The 21953-nt window shown below is 37.9% G+C and overlaps 1 protein-coding gene across 1 annotated transcript in view; it reads right to left on the reverse strand.

Annotated features, from left to right (window-relative positions):
* Positions 1–331: 331 nt before the first annotated feature.
* The window catches only part of ANO4 (anoctamin 4), a 396544-nt gene continuing 374922 nt past the window's right edge, over positions 332–21953 (reverse strand). The window contains exons 26-28 of the mRNA XM_045872759.3: positions 11806–11911; positions 10196–10391; positions 332–986 (exon numbers count right to left, since the gene is read on the reverse strand). Coding sequence (XP_045728715.1) covers positions 10200–10391; positions 11806–11911 — 298 coding nt within the window. The 3' untranslated portion in view covers positions 332–986; positions 10196–10199. The remainder of the gene's footprint in view (positions 987–10195; positions 10392–11805; positions 11912–21953) is intronic.

The following is a 21953-nucleotide window of genomic DNA, read 5'->3' on the forward strand; positions in this document are numbered from 1 at the left end:
CTGTGAGATTTCTAATTAGGTGGCTTGGTACTCTAAAAAGGTAGCATAGAAACAAGATGGAAAAGGTGGATTTAGAAAAAATATATATAGTCTCTCTGAAGGGTGAAGTGATTTCACAGGAGTATGTAGGAGTAATAAAGCTTTCTTTAAAGATCCCACTCTGATTTCTCTTATTCTAGGAGAAAAAAATACAACAGAATTTCAGAAGACCCAACTGAAAATATTCCATGTGCATAAATTTATTTTAAATTTTATTCCATCACATTATACAAGCATTAAACATGGCTTCATGTTGATGACTATTTAAATGTGAAAATTTATCATTCATGTCAGTACCCTTTGGCTATTTACAAGTAAGGAATTGCTATGTACTTTATATATCTCTGTATTTGTATGTACATATGTAAGAATACATGACTATACATATGTACACACAGAAATACATCTATGGCCATACACATAGCTATAGATATGTCATATATAATAATCTCCTCAGAAAGATCTGAAATTAAAAAAAAAGAAAAAGTTGTAAACAGGGTCTTGTCTGTATCGTTCAGTGACATGGAATTAGGACCATATGATGACATTCTAGGAATGTGTGTCCAGGTGTCTGAATACCTATTATTAGCCCAGTGTCTGTAAAATTCACATGGGGTAGAATGCAAAAAAGGTAGCAAACAGGCTGAAAAACAGGCCCAGTATACAAGTTCCCCTTGGTTTTAAAAACTTGAGAATGTAACTGCCCATGACGTGCATGCTTGCTTGGTCAAGAATGGTCTATGGATAGATAGCAATTATGTGCTGCAATGTGATTTCACAGCAGCATGATTTCCCAGGTAGTCCTTTAAGGGTGCTGACCCCCCCGATGCTGCCAATGTCTGCGACATGCACTGCGGTTGCGTTTTAGTCATTCACTTGAATGTGCTTTTGCACAGCTGCGAGAAGTAAACAGAATTCAGGTCCTTGGCTTGGAAATGAACTATTACCTAGAAAGAGAAAAGAAGGCATTAAAACCCTATGTATACACAGTGGCTTAAGAACGCAGTGTGCAATGGCTGGTTTGTACTCACATGAATCAAAGGCATTCAAAGAATTTGTAACCCCAAACTGTGTCAGGTATGGTATAAACATTATTGTACCTGCTTTAAGACTGAGTCAGAAAGGCAGTCTGAAGCAAGGTGACACCGTGCCAACCATTGGCAGAATAGAGACAAACACTATACTTTCAAGCAAAAATCAGAAATGGTGATGAGACCAGAAGAAACTCCCAATTGGTTACCAGCCCTACAGGCCAATGCAGCCCCTAGGTGTAGGTAATGCCCCTGCTGCACCCTGGTCTCTAGCCTCTGGAGCTCCTAGGAACAGTGCTCTTCACTAATGTCTGCCTCCTACCCCCAAACAAAGCCATTTGGATAGTTAGTCTTTCTCCTCTGACAGCTGACCAGAGCCAGAGAAGAGGTGATTTGAATGGGTGTCGGGGTCAGGGGTTTGGAACAAATTCTAGGATCCCAGAAGGTTAAAAGCTGGATAGGCTCTTAAAGATTTGTTCAGTCCAACTTCTTTACTTTTGCAAATGTGGAAATCAAATCCACATGAATATTCCATTCCAGATCCTACAGATAGAGAATGGAAAAGCGAGGTCTAGTATCTGGCAGACTGTAACAAAATGTTTAACAATACAAATCCCCTACAGTATTCTTTTTCTTTTTATTATGTTATATTAAACACCATACATTACATCATTAGTTGTTTTTTTTTACTGTAGGTTTCTTTTTTCATTTTTTTATTATGTTATGTTAATCACCATACATTACATCATTAGTTTTTGATGTAGTGTTCCATGATTCATTGTTTGCATATAAAACCCAGTGCTCCATGCAGAATGTGCCCTCTTTAATACCCATTACCAGGCTAACCCATCCTCCCACCCACCTCCCTTCTAGAACCCTCAGTTTGTTTCTCAGAGTCCATAGTCTCTCCTGGTTTGTATCCCCCTCCAATTTCCCCCACTTCATTTTTCCATTCCTGCTTTCTTTTTTCTTTTTTTTTTTTAACATATAATGTATTATTTGTTTCAGAGGTACAGGTCTGTGATTCAACAGTCTTACACAATTCACGGTGCTGACCATAGCACATACCCTCCCCAATGTCTATCACCCAGCCACCCCATCCCTCCCACCCCCACCATTCCAGCAACACTCAGTTTGTTTCCTGAGATTAAGAATTCCTCATATCAGTGAGATCATATGATACATGTTTTTCTCTGATTGACTTATTTCACTCAGCATAATACCCTCCAGGTCCATCCACATTGTTGCAAATGGCAAGATTTCATTCCTTTTGATGGCTGCATAATATTCCATTGTATATATATGCCACATCTTATTCCATTCATCTGTCGATGGACATCTTGGCTCTTTCCATAGTTTGGCTATTATGGACATTGCTGCTATAAATATCAGGGTGCATGTACCCCTTTGGATCCCTACTTTTGTATCTTTGGTGTAAATACCCAGTAGTGCAATTGCTGGGTCGTATGGTAGCTCTATTTTCAACTTTTTGAGGAACCTCCATACTGTTTTCCAGAGTGGTTGCACCAGCTTGCATTCCCACCAACAGTGTAGGAGGGTTTCCCTTTCTCCGCATCCCCGCCAACATCTCTCATTTCCTGACTTGTTAATTTTAGCCATTCTGACTGGTGTGAGGTGGTATCTCATTGAGGTTTTGATTTGGATTTCCCTGATGCCGAGCAATGTTGAGCACTTTTTCATGTGTCTGTTGGCCATTTGGATGTCTTCTTTGGAAAAATGTTCATGTCTTCTGCCCATTTCTTGATTGGATCATTTGTTCTTTGGGTGTTGAGTTTGATAAGTTCTTTATAGATTTTGGATACTAGCCCTTTATCTGATATGTCATTTGCAAATATCTTCTCCCATTCTGTCAGTTGTCTTTTGGTTTGGTTGACTATTTGTTTTGCTGTGCAAAAGCTTTTTATCTTGATGAAGTCCCAATAGTTCATTTTTGCCCTTGCTTCCCTTGCCTTTGGCAATGTTTCTAGGAAGAATTCGCTGCGGCTGAGGATGAAGAGGATTCTGCCTGTGCTCTCCTTTAGGATTTTGATGGACTCCTGTCTCACATTGAGGTCTTTCAACCATTTGGAGTCCATTTTTGTGTGTGGTGTAAGGAAATGGTCCAGTTTCATTCTTCTGCATGTGGCTATCCAATTTTCCCAACACCATTTGTGGAAGAGACTGTCTTTTTTCCATTGGACATTCTTTCCTGCTTTGTCAAAGATGACTTGACCATAGAGTTGAGGGTCCATTTCTGGGCTCTCTCTTCTGTTCCATTGATCTATGTGTCTTTTTTTTTGCCAGGACCATACTGTCTTGATGATGACAGCTTTGTTATAGAGTTTGAAGTTTGGAATTGTGATGCCACCAGCTTTGCTTTTCTTTTTCAACATTCCTCTGGCTATTCGGGGTCTTTTCTGGTTCCATACAAATTTTAGGATTATTTGTTCCATTTCTTTGAAAAAAGTTGATAGTATTTTGATAGGGATTGCATTAAATGTGTAGATTGCTCTAGGTAGCCTTGACATCTTCACAATATTTGTTCTCCCAATCCATGAGTATGGAACGTTTTCCATTTCTTTGTGTCTTCCTCAATTTCTTTCATGAGTATTTTATAGTTTTCTGAGTACAGATTCTTTACCTCTTTGATTAGATTTATTCCTAGGTATCTTACGGTTTTGGGTGCAATTGAAAATGGGATCGACTCCTTAATTTCTCTTTCTTCTGTCTTGTTGTTGGTGTATAAGAATGCAACTGATTTCTCTGCATTGATTTTATATCCTGCCACTTTACTGAATTCCTGTATGAGTTCTAGCAGTTTTGGGGTGGAGTCTTTTGGGTTTTCCACATAAAGTATCATATCATCTGCAAACATGAGAGTTTGACTTCTTTGCAGATTTGGATGCCTTTTATTTCTTTTTATTGTCCGATTGCTGTGGCTAGGACTTCTAATACTATGTTGAATAGCAGTGGTGATAGTGGACATCCCTGCCACATTCCTGACCTTAGGGGGAAAGCTCTCAGTTTTTCCCCATTGAGAATGATATTTGCTGTCAGTTTTTCATAGATGGCTTTTATGATATTGAGGTATGCCCCCTCTATCCCTATACTCTGAAGAGTTTTGATCAAGAAAGGATGCTGTACTTTGTCAAATGCTTTTTCTGCACCTATTGAGAGGATCATATGGTTCTTGTTCTTTCTTTTATTAATGTATTGTGTTGCACTGATTGATTTGCAGATGTTGAACCAACCTTGCAGCCCAGGGATAAATCCCACTTGGTTGTGGTGAATAATCCTTTTAATGTACTGTTGTATCCTACTGGCTAGTATTTTGGTGAGAATTTTTGCATCCATGTTCATCAAGGATATTGGTCTGTAATTCTCCTTTCTGATGGGGTCTTTGTCTGGTTTGGGGATCAAGGTAATGGTGGCCTCATAAAACAAGTTTGGAAGTTTTCCTTCCATTTCTATTTTTTTGGAACAGTTTCAGAAGAATAGGTATTAATTCTTTAAATTTTGGTAGAATTCCCCTGGGAAGCCATCTGGCCCTGGGCTTTTGTTTTTTGGGAGATTTTTGATGACTGCTTCAATTTCCTTAGTGGTTATAGATCTGTTCAGGTTTTCTATTTCTTCCTGGTTCAGTTTTGGTAGTTGATACATCTCTAGGAATGCATCCATTTCTTCCAGATTATCTAATTTGCTGGCATATAGTTGCTCATAATATGTTCTTATAATTGTTTGTATTTCTTTGGTGTTGGTTGTGATCTCTCCTCTTTCATTCATGATTTTGTTGATTTGGGTCATTTCTCTCTCTTTTTTTTTTTTTGATAAGTCTGGCCAGGGGTTTATCAATCTTGTTAATTCTTTCAAAGAACCAGCTCCTAGTTTCATTGATCTACTGTTCTTTGGTTTTTATTTCATTGATTTCTGGTCTGATCTTTATTATTTCTCTTCTCCTGCTGGGCTTAGGCTTTATTTGCTATTCTTTCTCCAGCTCCTTTAGGTGTAGGGTTAGGCTGTGTATTTGAGACCTTTCTTGTTTCTTGATAAAGGCTTGTATTGCTATATACTTTCCTCTTAGGACTGCCTTTGCTGCATCCCAAAGATTTTGAACTGTTGTGTTTTCATTTTCATTTGTTTCCATGAATTTTTTAAATTCTTCTTTAATTTCCTGGTTGACCCAGTCATTCTTCAGTAGGATGCTCTTTAGCCTCCATGTATATGTGTTCTTTCCGACTTTCCTCTAGTGATTGAGTTCTAGTTTCAAAGCATTGTGGTCTGAAAATAGGCAGGGAATGATCCCAATCTTTTGGTACTAGTTGAGACCTGATTTGTGACCTAGGATGTGATCTATTCTGGAGAATGTTCCATGGGCACTAGAGAAGAATGTGTATTCTGTTGCTTTGGGATGGAATGTTCTGAATATATCTGTGAAGTCCATTTGGTCCAGTGTGCCATTTAAAGTCTTTATTTCCTTGTTGATCTTTTGCTTAGATGATCTGTCCATTTCAGTGGTGAGGGGGGTGTTAAAGTCCCCCACTGTTATTGTATTGTTGTCAATGTGTGTTTTTGCTTTTGTTATTAATTGGCTTATATAATTGGCTGCTCCCATGTTAGGGGCATAGATATTTAAAATTGTTAGATCTTCTTGTTGGATAGACCATTTTGTAGTGTCCTTCCTTATCTCTTATTACAGTCTTTGGTTTAAAATCTAATTTGTCTGACATAAGGATTGCCACCTCAGCTTTCTTTTGGTGTCATTAGCATGGTAAATGGTTTTCCACCCCCTCACTTTCAATCTGGGGGTGTCTTTGGGTCTAAAAGGAGTCTCTTGCAGACAACATATCAATGGGTCTTGTTTTTTTATCCAATGTGATAGCCTGTGTCTTTTGATTGGGGCATTTAGCCCATTTACATTCAGGGTAACTATTGAAAGATAGGAATTTAGTGCCACTGTATTGCCTGTAAGGTGACTGTTACTGTATATTGTCTGTGTTCCTTTCTGGTCTGTTACTTTTAGGCTCTCTCTTTGCTCAGAGGACCCCTTTCAATATTTCCTGTAGGGCTGGTTTTGTGTTTGCAAATTCGTTTAGTTTTTGTTTGTCCTGGAAGCTTTTGATCTCTCCTTCTATTTTCAATGACAGCCTAGCTGGATATAGTATTCTTGGCTGCATATTTTTCTCATTTACTGCTCTGAATATATCATGTCAGTCCTTTCTGGCCTGCCAGGTCTCTGTGGATAGGTCTGTTGCAAATCTAATGTTTCTACCATTGTAGGTTACATATCTCTTCTCCCGAGCTGCTTTCAGGATTTTCTCTTTGTCTCTGAGTCTTGTAAGTTTTACTATTAGATGCCAGGGTGTTGATCTATTTTTATTGACTTTGAAGGGGGTTCTCTGTGCCTCCTGGATTTTGATGCCTGTCCCCCCCCCCCAAATTAGGGAAGTTCTCTGCTATAATTTGCTCCATTATACCTTCTGCCCTCTCTTTCTTCTTCTTCTGGGATCCCAATCATTCTAATATTGTTTCATCTTATGGTATCACTTATTTCTCGAATTCTGCCCTCGTGATCCAGTAGTTGTTTTTCTTTTTCTCAGCTTCTTTATTTTCCATCATTTGGTCTTCTATATCACTAATTCTCTCTTCTGCCTCGCTTATCCTAGCAGTTAGAGCCTCCATTTTTGATTGTACCTCATTAATAGCCTTTTTGATTTCAACTTGGTTAGATTTTAGTTCTTTTATTTCTCCAGAAAGGGTTTCTCTATATTCTTCCATGCTTTTTTCAAGCCCAGCTAGTATCTTTAAAATCGTCATTCTGAACTCTAGTTCAGAATGTACTAATGTCCGTGTTGATTAGGTCCCTGGCAGTCAGTACCGCCTCTTGTTCTTTTTTTTGAGGTGATTTTTTCCGTCTTGTCATTTTGTCCAGAGGAGAATAGATGAATGAGAGAACTAAATGCTAAAAGGGTACAATGACCCCAGAAAAATATACACTAAACAAATCAGAAGAGACCTGAAACCAGGGGAAATGAAAGGGAAAGAAAGAAAAAAGGAAAAAGAAAAAACAAACAAAAAAACAGCATATGATCAAATATGATCAGGCTGGTGCATAGATCATTGCCACAGATTTTGGGCGTATGTTGGTTTGTTAGAAGAAAGTGCCTCCCAAAATTTTAAAGAAAGAAAAACTTATATATGTACAAAAATAAAGGTAAATATGATGAAGGGATGGAATATGCCTGTAAAGATGAAAATTAGAAAAGATTTTATAAAAGGAATTGATAAGAAGTTGGTTGAAAAAAGAAGAGGATTTAAAAAAAGGGGGGGGGGAGAATGATCAGGCAGGAGACTAGAACAAAGCCATACACTATAGAGATTTAGGGTATATTTTGTTCTGTTAGAAGAAACTGTATCCCAAAATTTTAAAGAGAGAACAACTTATATATATACAAAAAATAAGGTTAACTACAACAAAGGGTTAGAATATGACCCTAAAAATGAAAAATAAAAAACGATTTTTTAAAAAAGCGATTGATAAGATGTTGGTTGAAAAGGGACAAAGAAAAATTCAAAAAGAAAGAAAATTAAAAAAATTAACTTTGAAAGACTAAAGAATCATGGGGAAAAAAGCCATGAATTCTATGTGATGTATTCCCTTAGTTCTGGAGTTCTGCCGTTCTCATTGATCAGTAAACTTGGTCTTGGCTGGCTGTTCTTGCTGATCTTCTGGGGGAGGGGCCTGTTGCCGTGGTTCCCAAATGTCTTTGCTGTAGGCGGAACTGCACCGCCCTTGCCCAGTCCAGGCTAAGTAATCTGCTTGGGTTTGCTCTCCGGAGCTGTTGTTCCCTGCAAGCTTTCCGTACAGCTTTGGAGGCCGAGAGTGAAAGTGACGGCCTCCCAATCTCCGCCCCAGAGGAGCCTAGAACTCGGGGGCCCCACTCCTCAGTGTGCCCCCAGAAAAAAGCAGTCAGTCACTCCCCTCTCCCTGGTCTCTGGCCTCACTCAGTGCTCACCTGGCCTGTGACCGAGCGTTTCTATCTCTGGCACATGACCCCGTGTGGAGTCTCCAAACCCAGCAGATCCCTGCAGTGAGCTCCTGCACCACTCCTCCTGGGGGAGGAAGGGGAGTCTCCCTGGATCTGCTGCTTGTTGGGTCCCTGCTGGAGGAGCAGTGGCCCGACTGTGCCGCGGATCATGGTTTATGGCAACCCTGAGCTGAGAGCCCATTCCTCGGCTCCGTCTCTGCAGCCAGCTTCCCTGCTCTGATACCTGGGAGCTCTGCCACACTCAGGCACCCCGGTCTTTCTGTGACCCCGAGGGTCCTGTGACCACACTGTCCCAGCGAGGGTTCCACCCCCCTGCTTAGCCACTGGAGTGACATCCCTCAGCAGAGTCGACTTCTAAAAGTTCCGATTTTGTGCTCTGCTGCTCTATCACTTGCTGGTAACAGCTGACAGAGGCCCCCTCCCCCGCCGTCTGTCTTCCTGAATATCGCCTTGGATTCACTTCTCTACACGTCCTACCTTCCAGAAAGTGGTCGCTTTTCTGTTCAGAGTTGCTGCTATTCTTTTCTTCGATCTCCTGTTGAGTCTGTAGGTGTTCAGAATGGTTTGATCCCTATCTAGCTGAATTCCTGGGACCAGACAAAATTTAGGTCTCCTACTCCTCCACCATCTTGCTCGTCCCCCTCCCCTAGAGTATTCTATAGTAGTACTTTATTGTTTCATATGTGTCTTGCCTTATTTGAGCTGCATATTAGTTCTGCCAAACAAGCAGGCTCAGAAAAATTAGGCAATTTCCCCCAAATCACAGAGCCAAATGGCAGATCTGGGAAATGGCAAAATTATTATGTTGCAAAAAATGTCTTGCCTTTAGTGAAACCAAGGCCTACTTTGGAATTGAGGGTCGGGGCATCATTCAATATCTATATACCACCATTATCCCTGTGGGTCTGGGGTCTGGGTGATTTCCTCCCAGTCTACCCTCATATCCAACTCATGGTAGCTTCCTGGACTCTTAACACAGATATGGGGTGACACTAATTCACTAACTTAACAAACATCTCTGCAGGTATCTGTTACATCTTAACCAGTACAAAAAATGAAAAACATAACTTTTTGCCCCTGTGTATCTCATTTTTCTTTTGGAGACCAAATTTTGAACAATGTTTTCAAAGTTAGTCTTCAATTAAGTGGAGAAAGAGAAATGAAGGGTGAGGAAGGCAAAAGAAATGCTATAATGCTAGATTCACAGAACACCAAAATGGAGAACTCATCTAATTATTTTATCACTGAAGCAACGGAGGCCTAGAGGTTAAGTGACTTGCTCAAGGACACACAGCAAATAGACCTGCCAGAGAGATTTCAGAAAAACTTTCTAAGATATGTGGGAACATTATGAAACTTTCCTACAATCTTTTTAGACTTAATCCACCTAACTTTTATTAACAATTGCATTTAATGAGTGCCATGTACTTAACACTATGCTAACTAGTTGGAAGAATAAAATTACCATCCATAAAGACTTTCCTGAAGATGCTTAAAATTGTGCTGGGGAAGCCTGATAACTATTTGAAAATCATAAATTAATGATACAGATCCATATATATGTCAATACATGTAGCACTGATGAAATAACCAGAGAAGTTTATAAGAAATTAATCTCAGTGGGCTGATGAGTCTGGGGAAAACTTCTTAGAGGGTATGATGTGACATGCACCAGCCTGGGAGGGAACAATAAATGGGTGATGAAGGGAAGGCAATCTTGGGTGAGATAAAAAGGTGACTTTAATATCCCCAAGGCAACATGATTCTTCTTTCTGTTTAAAGAGAATTGCCAGACTGGAAGGGAGAGAGGAAGGTTTATTTCAGGGAACACCAAGACCAACTCCTAAAGACCTTGACTGCCAGGCCAAGAGTGGCATGGAGGTAGAGAAGAGTTGCAGAAATTATGTGCAAAGGGAAGATAAAGTTCAATTGTGCAATTAAGAAATAAGCTGGTTTGGGAAGCTTCTAAGGAGTTTGATTTCTAACAGTAGGACAATGACAAGCTTTGATTCAGTGAACTTAAAGCTCACCCTTCAACCCAAGGAGAGGTTTTAGACCATGAGCACACCTCTCACCTACCTGGTCATGGCCACTCATTGTGGTGTGCTTTTCCATTTTTCTTCCTCTCCTTTCGTTCCTTCTGGAGACGCTCCAGTTCTGCTTCATACATCATCTCCTGAATCAAGTACTTCTCTCTTCTCATTCGATCCCTTAGATCTTTTGGGAGGTCTGGGATCAGATATGAAATGAGGTGCTTTATACAAAACACGAGATGCTAAAAACATAAAGGAGAATGAATACAACAAGTTAGGTCTATTGCCCACCCTCAGCTGGAAAGAGCTCTGGAACTTGGTGCAAGAACTCCTCTCACTCCAGGGATATGGAGCCTCTTGAGTGTCTAGAAAGTGGAAGGAGGCCAGGGAAGGTATGTGAGGATAAATCGCAGGGATAGGCGAGGACTGAACTTGGTCTGATGACACTTCACAGGGAATGAGAAAAGGAATCAGGAAAGAATGTGGAGAAGGAGTGGTCAGAGAATGCAAAGGAGAGCCAGAAGTACCTATACCATGGAGTCAGGAAACCCAGGGTTAAATCCTGGTTCTGTAGTTTTTACTACTAAAGAGCTGTCTGCTTACCTGGGAATAAGTCACTCTGAACTTCAATTTGCTTATGTATAAACTGGGCATTATTGTGAAAATTATAAGAAAATGTTTCAAAATGCTTTGCAGATTGCTAAATTTGCTTTGCAAATTTTTATTGCAAGAATGATCAGGAGGCCTAAAGGAAGTGATCATTTCAGGAAGAAATTTTTTTTTTTCTGGTAAACTGCCACAAATTCTTTACCTGACTTATTAACAGCTGAAACTCTAGAAACACTGTCATTTCTGTTTGTCTATATGATGATGACCAGGAAAGTACCAGATGATAATTTAAAGGTGCTCATTATTCTAAAGTATTAAATAAGTGAATTCCCAGGGAAGAACAGCTTGTCTTCTCTTGATTACCTGGAATGAAGGAAAAAACAATGGAGGAAGAGGTACAGGAAATGTCTAGTCCAAGCCAGGAAGCAGTCCTGGTTTGCATTAATCTGGCTTTAATATATGTGACAGGAGATGAAATTTCCATTTATAAGTACAGTCCTAGAAATGCAAATGATTTCTAGTAGCAATTTTCTTAAAGACTAAAAGAATATAGGTAATAGGTAGATTAAAAGTCAATTTTGAGTCTAAGATAACACTTATTTGTGTCTTGAGTATGAGTAATGTCATGATGACACACAACCAGAGGCTACCACTTGTACAATAGTCAGTTTAGTGTTTTCCAAACTATAGTCCTTGAACACCTATATCAGAAAGAATCATCTTGGAGGGCTTGTGAAAAGCGAATTACAGACATGATGTATCTGAGTCTCTAGGAGTAGTGATGAAAACTGCAATTTTCTTAAAGTTGAAGAACAATGGCCCTAGAACATTAGGACTGATGATTTCTGACTTATCCATTAACATTCAACAATGGAGTTTCAATTGTTTATTGGACAACTCAAGGGGAAGAAAAAGATTTTAAAAAGAGGGTGTATAATATCACTATAATACTTCTGGACATAGTCACATTGAAAGTTCTCACACTTACATTTATGTATTATTCTTAGTTACTTAATTATGGCAAAGGAATTGGTCAAGAGAACTTACCTCAAACACAATGATAAAAGCCAATCGAGCTGCTAGGACGTGCCAAAATTGCAGTGTGTAACCATAGGGCACCAGTGAATGAGGAGGGTCACGGTAGTCTCTGTATCTATAAATATACAGGAGAATGAATGTTACATTCCAAACCATGATTTTCCTGACTCCCAAATCTCATCCATTCCCACTATGTAGTCCTCATCATGATAGATAGTTTAAAAAGTTTCTCTATCCTAGACATTTGTCACTTGTCCATCATTTCTTCTTCTGGTAAAAGAATATCTCTTCTCTGGGGAATTGTCCATGTGAGTTAGGCAGGGTTCACCACCCCCTCCCCTGACCCCAGTTCAAAAGATGAGTCAGACCTGATCAGTGAGACCCCTCACCAGGACTTCTGCTAAAATGATCATTTACTGAATTATAACTAAGTCCACAGAAGGTAAAAGCCTGGAGCTCCTGCTGGCCATCACAGACGGTGTAGAGAGAGATTGCTTGAAAAGGAAGTCATCTGAACACAGAGCCAGTAGAGAGGCACTGTCTTGCTGACACTGCTGGAGGCTTGAGATCCAGCCATTAATAGTGTTAGTATCATCCTGCCAATCTCCCAGTTACCGGAACCAATTAATTTCTTTTTAAGTCCATTTATACTGGATTTCTGCCACTAAGGAGTCCTTCCTAATATATGTTCCCACTATAACTTTTGAGTCAGCATCAAATTCCATAAATATTTGTTAAATACCTATTAGGAACCAGGCACCTGTCCTAGGAACCTAAAATCATTTGGCTCCATTTTATCTTTGCCATTATCATTACTATTACTACAGGTGGGCAAATTGAAAAATGACTCTCAGTATTACAGAGTTTTCATGTGTCTTGAGCCCAGTATTCTTTTCAATAACCCCAGAAATGAGGAAAGGTCTGGAAATGCTAATTTCCAGTTCTATGTGTAAACATACCAAATTCCCTTATCTGAGGAAAAGTTATGATTATTCAGGCTCTCATGTAAGATAGTACCTAACCTCAAGGTCAGCACTAATTTGTGTATGAGGATACAAGATAACTCCTATGCCGAGTATCTTTTTTTAATTATGTGTATTTGACATACAATGTCCTATTAGTTTCATGTGTAGAACATATTGATTTGACAATTCTATACATTAGTGTTCATCACAATAAGTATAGTCACCATCTGTCATCATACAACATTATTACAATATTGACTATATTCCTTATGCTGTACTTTTCATCCTGAGACTTATTTTAAAACTGGAGATCTGCAATTCCCATTGTCTATTTAGCCTATCCCCCTACCCACCTCCCCTCTGACAATCACCACTTTGTTCTCTGTGTTTAAGAGTCTGTTTTTTTGTTCATTTGATTTGTTTTTTAGAGTCCACATATAAGTGAAATTATATAGTATTTGTTTTTCTCTAACTTATTTCACATAGCATAATACTCTCTAGGTCCATCCATATTGTCACACATGTCAAGATCTCATTCTTTTTAATGGCTGTGTAATATTTCATTGTATGAATATAAACTACCTCTTCTTTATCCATTCATCTATCAGTGAACACTGAGGTTGCTTCCATACCTTAGCTATTATAAATAATGCTTCAATAAACATAAGGGTGCATGTATCTTTTTGAATTTTTGTTCTCATTTTCTTTGGGTAAATACTCAGTAGTAGAATTGTTGGATTATATGGTATTTCTAATTTTTTGAGTAACTTCCATAATGTCTTCCACAGTGGTTACACCAATTTACATTCCCACTAATAGAGCACAAGGATTCCCTTTTCTCCACATCCTCACCAACACTTATTTCTTGTCTTTTTGATACTAGCCATTCTGGCTGGTGTAAGGTGATATCTCTTTGTGGTTTTGAGTTGTATTTCCCTGATGGTTAGTGATGTTGAGCACCTTTTTATGTGTCTGTTGGCCATCTGTATGTCTTCTTTGGGAAGATGTCTATTCAGATCCTCTGCCTATTTTTTAATCTGATATTTTCTTTTTTTTTTTTTTTTAAAGACTTTATTTACTTATTTGACAGAGAGAGACACAGCAAGAGAAGGAACACAAGCAGGGGGAGTGGCAGGCAGAGGGAGAAGCAGGCTTCTCACCGAATGGGGAGCCCGATGAGGGGCTCGATCCCAGGACCCTGGGATCATGACCTGAGCTGAAGGCAGACACTTAACAACTGAGCCACCCAGACGCCCCTAATATTTTCTTTTTTGGTGTTGAGTTATTTAAGTTCTTTATATATTTTGGATATAAACCCCTTATCAGATGTATCAATTGCAAATATATACTCTCATTTACTAGGATGCCATTTTGTTTTGTTGATGATTTCCTTTGCTGTGCAAAAGTTTTTTCTTTTGATGTAGTCCCAATAGTTTATTTTTGCTTTTGTTTCCCTTGCTTGAGAACACCTACCCATAAATATTTTGCTGAGGCTGATGTCCAAGAGATTATATTGCCCATGTTTTCTTCTAGGAGTATTATGGTTTCAGGTCTCACATTTAGGTCTTTATTTTTGTATATGGTTATAAGAAAGTGGTCCAGTTTCATTCTTTTGCATATAGCTGTCCAGTTTTCCCAACACCATCTGTTAAAAAGACTGTCTTTTCTCAACTGTATGTGTTACCTTTTTCATAGATTAATTGACCATATAGGTGTGGGTTTATTTCTGGGCTGTCTATCCTATTCCATTGGCCTATAGGTCAATTCTTCTCCTAAGCAGAGCATCTTTGAAAAGTATCAAGTACTATAGGAATGAGTTGTCACTATTATCATCACAATCATCATCTTAATTCATTATATACTTTAAGTATTAATGATAATTATCTATTTTGTCAGTAAAATTTATGATGCATATCTGGTACTGAAATTAAGAATTAAGCTGTGAAAACACTTGTTTTTAGGTGGTGATCTTACATTTTAATTAATGATTTTTATATATTTTTAGAATTAACATTCTTAAGTTGAAAATAGAGCTACCTTCAAGCTGTTGGTTCTATTTATTATGATGAGGATTAGGTAACTGTCTAGAACACTTTTATTCTAATATATGGTTACATAAATGGTTCCTGTCAAAGGTCCAATTTATTTAGGACTAAAAGTTTACATGAACTATTCTTTCTTTTACTTTTTGCAGAGCACAACTAGTCAAGAATCAGGAACTGTGTTTTCTGCAATTAAGATAATAAATGTGATTCCTGTGTTTGTCTTTAGCTATACTTCAAATATAGTCTGAGTAAACATTCTAGAAAAAAAATGGCAGTATGCTTTTTATTATACATATTATTAGACCAAAGTATATTTATAAAGAACAATTTATAAAAATTGTTTCAAGAGTTACCCTCATTAACTCCTTAAACTTTTTACATGACAGCATTCATTAAAACAAAATTCCTTTTGGAACCTACTGCTCCTTTCCTACTATGCCTCAGCTCTGCTCTTTTAGCCTTCATTGTGACTGCTCCATCTCTTAGCTTCTTAGACCTTGTTCAGCTTTTCATTTGAAGAATGTTAGTAAGTCTCTCCCTCCCTAGATCCCTTCTAAATTCACTGGGTAGAAAATCATGGTTTTCCCTTGACTGTTTCCAAAGACACAATATAGATGTATCATTCTTAAATTTCTGCTACAAATTTGTAGCAAATAAATGAATTCATTTATATATCAAACATAAGCATTCATTAAATAAAAGTATGAAGACTAGAAAGATGAAATACTTTTTATGATCCAATGATGAAACAGATTATCAAACATGACTCTATTTGTCAAATTGTACATATATGACTAGTAGTTTGCCCCCCACCCCTATCTCGCTGTTTGGCTTTATGTGGTTTCAGTTACCGCACCCTCCCTACCAGTCAGGAGGCAGATGATCCTCTGTCTGTTGTCACAATGTCAATAGTAGCCTAATGCAAGGTCACAATGCCTATGTCATTTGCCATGCTTCATTTCATCATGTAGGCATTTTATCATCTTACATCATCAAAAGAAGGGTGAGTACAGTACTAGAAGATATTTTGAGAGATAGCACATAACTTTTCCTACAGTATATTGTTATAATTGTTATATTGTTGCTAATCTCTTATTGTGCCTAATTTATAAATTAAACTTTATTATGTAAGTACGTATAGGAAAAACACAGTATATATGGGGTTTGGTACCACCCACAGTTTCAGGCATCCATTTGGGGTCTTGGAATGATCCCCTGCAGATAAGAGAGGACTACTGAATTATGCAAATATGAAAACACTTGTTTTTAGGTGGTGATCTTACATTTTAATTAATGATTTTTATATATTTTTAGAATTAACATTCTTAAGTTGAAAATAGAGCTACCATACGACCCAGCAATTGCACTACTGGGTATTTACACCAAAGATACAAATGTAGGGATCCGAAGGGGTACATGCACCCCAATGTTTATAGCAGCAATGTCCACAATAGCCAAACTATGGAAAGAGCCAAGATGTCCATTGACAGATGAATGGGTAAAGATGATGTAGTATATATATAATGGAATATTATGCAGCCATCAAAAGGAATGAAATCTTGCCATTTGCAATGACATGGATGGAATTGGATGGTATTATGCTGAGCGAAATAAATCAATCAGAGAAAGACATGTATCACATCTCACTGATATGAGGAATTCTTAATCTCAGGAAACAAACTGAGGGTTGCTGGAGTGGTGGGGCGTGGGAGGGATGGGGTGGCTGGGTGATAGACATTGGGGAGGGTGCGTGCTATGGTGAGTGCTGTGAATTGTGTAAGACTGTTAAATCACAGACCTGTACCTCTGAAACAAATAATACATGTTAAAGAAAAAAAGAAGATAGGAGGAAGGGAAAAATGAAGGGGGGGATATCGGAGAGGGAGACGAACCATGAGAAACTATGGACTCTGAGAAACAAACTGAGGGTTCTAGAGGGGAGGGGTATGGGGGAATGGGTCAGTCTGGTGATGGGTGTTAAATAGGGCACATACTGAATGGAGCCCTGGGTGTTACACACAAACAATGAATCATGGAATACTACATCAAACACTAATGATGTAATGTATGGTGATTAACATAATAAAAAATTAACATTCTTTACATTTTTTTTTTTTTTTTTTTTTTTTTTTTCATTCTTTACATTTTTAATAGTTAGAAAGCACTTCTATTCATAGCTATGGTGAGTTGACAATATATCAGATAATTAATATACAGAGATCCAGTTGCTGAGAATATGCATCTATTTGTTCAGTCTCTGTATAGTATACATCCATTTGTGGGTCTATCACAGAGTTCTGCTAATTTGTGCACAAAGGAATGCAATGTGTCTAACATTGGCACTTCTGATTCTTGTTCTCAGAATCTATGAAATTTTTAAGAAGTTTCAGTTTTCAGAAGCAGCAGGTTTCTGGCCTTCCTACTCTCTTAAGCTATTGTATCATAAAGTCAAGTTTCTCTCTAGAAAACTCCTTACTGCTACCCTAAGGCAATTAATTGGCTGTCATCTGCTTCACTGCCCTCAGCTGTCTCCAGAACTATGCACTGGAAAGCACGCTGAAACCAAATTTGGGGTCTACCTGACTTTATGATCTTAGGTAATTCATGAAGCTTCTCTGGACATCAGTTTTCCTTAGTAACACAATTAGGGTCTCTCCATGTCACCAGGCTCTATAATTTTGGACTCTCTTTTCTTCTTTGAGTTTGCAGATGAATGTTTAGGTGGAGCTCTCAGTTGATGTGCCAGCCTACTCCTGATCCCACTGGCCTTTTCAAATGAGGCAGAGGTTTGAGAGGTGCTCAGATGTCATTTGTGCCCTGTGTGTCTGTTTTTGATGCAGTGCTATTTATTTGCCAAATGACTGGCTACATGTTTACTTGTGCAAAGAAAACACTTCCCTGGTCCTGCTATAGAAAGAGACAGAAAGACCAGTTTCAAAGCTAACTGAATCAACATTTTACTCCTCTCATCTTATTATCTTCAAAGAAACTAAGTGGTCCAGTGGCACTAATGTTTGGAGAAATTTTTTCAAGTGAGTCAGAGTTATTTTCAGAAAGTAACACTTGTAGTTTCTTGGCTTCAATTTTACATGAAGGAAAGGCAGGACGTTCCCACTTAAGTTAGTGCATTCTCTAAAGCTGCTTTTGTTTCTCAGGAAATGGATTATTGGCTTGCAAACATTTTTTCCCAGTGCCAAGTATAGTTAATTCATTCCCATTTTTAAAGATCTAAAAGTATGTGTACTTTTAAAAGAATGATACTGAACTTCACATAACCACCATCCAAGTTAAGACCTAGAACATGGTCAGTAACTTAGAAATGCCTCACTGGCAATCCCAGATACCCAAAAGTTAATTACTATTTAATTTTCTGCTTTTCTCTATTGTTATACTACTTATACAAGTGCTCCTGAATAAAACAGTGCTTAGTTTTGTCTGCTTTGAACTCTATGTAAATTAAATCATATTATATGTTATTTTTTATTACATCTTTAATATGCAATTTTTAAATTCTCAAATCTATTCCATTTTCTATTTATTTGATCCAGTGACACCACTAGACTATTTTAATTTTATACTAATTCTAATGTAAGGTAAATCTCCACTTTATTATTCTTCAAAAGTATCTTGACTATTCTCATCCTTGGCATTTCCATATAACATTATTTTCAACCTCAGGTACACAGAATTGGCCTAATTATATTTAATTTTTTTAACTAACCTCATTGATCCATTTGTGTTCTTTTCTCTAACCTTTATATTTATTTAATACTTAATATGATGAACTCTCATATCTACCATGTAACATAAGAATTAAAACATTATTCAAGAATTTACACCTTACCCTCTGTGCTCTTCCTTCTCATCCTCTTGCTTTCCTTATGTTGAATTTCATTTTTATTATTAACAAATGTTTGTATCAATATTCATTTGTCTGAATATTATACTGTTTAGTTTTGGTTTTGAACTTTATAAAAAGGATATTATACTGTATGTACTCTTCTGAGGTGTTTTTTTTTTTTTTCTTTTGCTACCATGCTACTAAGATTCATCCATGCTGTCCTAAGTAACACCACCAAGGATGTTAGCCTGTAATTTCTTTTCTTGTGGTGTCCTTGTCTGGTTTTAGAGTTAGGGCAATGTAAAATGAGTTAGGAAGTATTCACTCCTCTTCTATTGTTTGGAAGATTCTGAGAAGAATTGGCATCAATTCTTTGGATGTGTGGTAGAACTCACCAGTGAAGCTGTCTGGTCCTGGACTTTTGTTTGTTGGGAGTTTTTGTTTGTTTGTTTGTTTGTTTAGAAAGGGAGAGAGAGTTGGGAGGCGGCGCAGAGGGAGACAGAAAATCTTAAGCAAGTTCCATGCCCAGTGTGGAGGCCCACTTGGGATCCATCTCTGAGATCATGCCCTGAGCTGAAATCCTGAGTCAGATGCTTAAACGGATGAGCCACCCAGGAGCCCCTGTTGGGAGGTTTTTGATTACGGATTCAATCTCTTTACTAGTAATTGCTGTGTTCTGATTTCCTGTTTCTTCCTGATTTGGTCTTGGTAATTTGTATGTTTCAAGGAATTTATCCATTTCTTCTAGGTTGTCAAGTTTTTTTCTTTTTCTTTTTTAAGACTTTATTTGTCAGAGACAGAGAGAGAACAGCAGGCAGAGGGAGAAGTAGGCTCCCCACTGAGCAGGCAGCCCGATGTGGGGCTCAATCCCAGGACCCTGAGATCATGACCTGAGCCGAAGGCAGATGCTTAACCAACTGAGCCACGCAGGCACCCCCTAGGTTGTCAAGTTTTTGCTATATAATTGTTCACTAGTTTTTTATCCTTTGTTCTTCTGTGGTGTCAGTTATAATGTATCCTCTTTCATTTCTCATTCATTCCAATCTTTTTTTCTTGGAGAGTCTAGCTAAGGGTTTGTAATTTATTTATCTTTTCAAAGAAGAACCACCTCCTAGTTTCGTTGATCTTTTCTATTTGTTTTTACTCTTATTTTTGCTCTGATCTTTGTTACTTTTTTCCTTCTACTAACTTCATTTGTTCTTTTTCATTTTGTTTTCTTCTTTGAGGTATAAAGTTAGGTTGAGATTTTTGTTTCTTGAGGTAGGCATTTATTACTATGAACTTCCCTCTTAGGATTGCTTTTGCTTTATCCCATACGTTTTGGTACATTGTATTTCTATTTCCGAATGTCTCAAGCTAGGTCTTATTTCTCCTTTGACCCACTGGATGTTCAGTAGCATGTTTAATCTCCACATATATGTGCATTTTTCCAGTTTTATTTTTGTAATTTCTCATACCATTGGGGTCAGAAAAGATGCTTCATGTGATTTCAATCTTTTAAGATTTATTTATTTGAGAGAGAGAGAGAGAGAGAGAGAATAAGCAGTGGGGAGGGGCAGAGGGAGAGAAAGAGAGAGAGAGAGAGAGAAGCAGACTCCCTGCTGAGCAGGAAGCCGGATGTGGGGCTCGATCCCAGGACCTGAAGATCATGACCTGAGCCAAAGGCAGACGCTTAAATGACTGAGCCACCCGCACGCCCCGTGATTTCAATCTTCTTAAATTTATTAAGACTTGTTTTGTGGCAGAACATGATCTATCCTGGAGATTTTTTTTTTTAATTTAAATCCAATTTAGTTAACATATAGTGTATTTTAGTTTCAGAGGTAGAGTTTAGTGATTAATCAGTTGCATATAACACCCAGTGCTCATTACATCAAGTGCCCTCCTTAATGCCCATCACCCAGTTACCCCAACCCCCCGACCCACCTACCCTCCAGCAACCCTCAGTTTGTTTCCCAGAGTTAAGAGTCTCATGGTTTGTCTCCCTATTTCATCTTATTCCCCACCCCTTCCCATATGATCCTCTCTTTTGTTTCTTAAATTCCACATATGCATGAGATCATATAATTGTCTTCCTCTGGTTGAATTATTTTGCTTAACATAATATCCTCTAGTTCCATCCACATTGTTGCAAATGGTAAGATTTCATTTTTTTGATGGCTGAGTAACACTGCATTGTATATATATACACCACATCTTTATCCATTCATCTGTCCATGGACATCTGGGCTCTTTCCATAGTTTGGCTATTGTGGACATTGCTGCTATAAACATTGGGGTGCAGGTCCCCCTTCAGATTACTATGTTTGTATCCTTTAGGTAAATACCTAGTGGTGCAATTGCTGGACCTTAGGGTAGCCATATTTTTAACTTTCTGAGGAACTTCCACACTGTTTTCCAGAGTGGCTGCACCAGCTTGCATTCCTGCAAACAGTGTAGGATGATTCCCCTTTCTCCTCATCCTCACCATCATTTGTTGTTTCCTGACTTGTTAATTTTAGCCGTTCTGACTGGTGTGAGGTGGTATCTCATTGTGGTTTTGATTTGTATTCTGGAGAATGTTTCATGTGCACTTGAGAATTATGTATTCTGTTGCTTTTGGATGGAATGTTTTGTATATATCTATAACATGCTGTATAGGCCAATGTTATTTTTCTGTCAGGATGATTTATCCGTTGATGTAAGTGGGGTATTAAAGTTCTCTACTGTAAATGTCTTGCTATCTATTTCTCCCTTAAGTCTATTAATATTTGTTTTATATACCAGGTGCCCATGTTGGGTATGTTGGGAAAGTTGTTGGATTGACTGACCCCTTTATCATTATATAATGATCTTCTTTGTTTATTACATTTTTTAAAAAAAAAAATCTATTGCCTGCTTTAAATATAGATTTTTAAATATAGTTTTCCCAGCTTTCCTTAGGTTTTTATTTGCATGGAATATCTTTTTCAATCACTTTATTTTCAGTCTATTTATGTTCTTACATCAGAATTGAGTCTCCTAGGTAGCAAATAGATCAGTTTTGTCTTTTTATCCCTTCAGCTACTCTGTCTTTTGATTGAAGAATTTATTTTATTTACATTTAAAGTTGTTACTGATAGGTATGTACTTACCACCATTTGTTAATTATTTTCTGGCTGTTTTGGAGTTCCTCTCAATTCATTTCTTGATCTCTCCTTTTATGATTTGATGGCTTTCTTCAGTGGGGGGCTTAGATTCCTTTCTCTTTCATATATCTACTATAGGTTTTTTGCTTTGTAGTTATTAGAAGGCTTACATATAACAACTGTCTAAGTTGATAATTAT

This window comes from Mirounga angustirostris, unplaced genomic scaffold, assembly GCF_029215605.1.
Source record: "Mirounga angustirostris isolate CCGP_5_RB_7025 unplaced genomic scaffold, mMirAng1.0.hap1 SCAF_5, whole genome shotgun sequence".
Classification (NCBI taxonomy): domain Eukaryota; kingdom Metazoa; phylum Chordata; class Mammalia; order Carnivora; family Phocidae; genus Mirounga; species Mirounga angustirostris.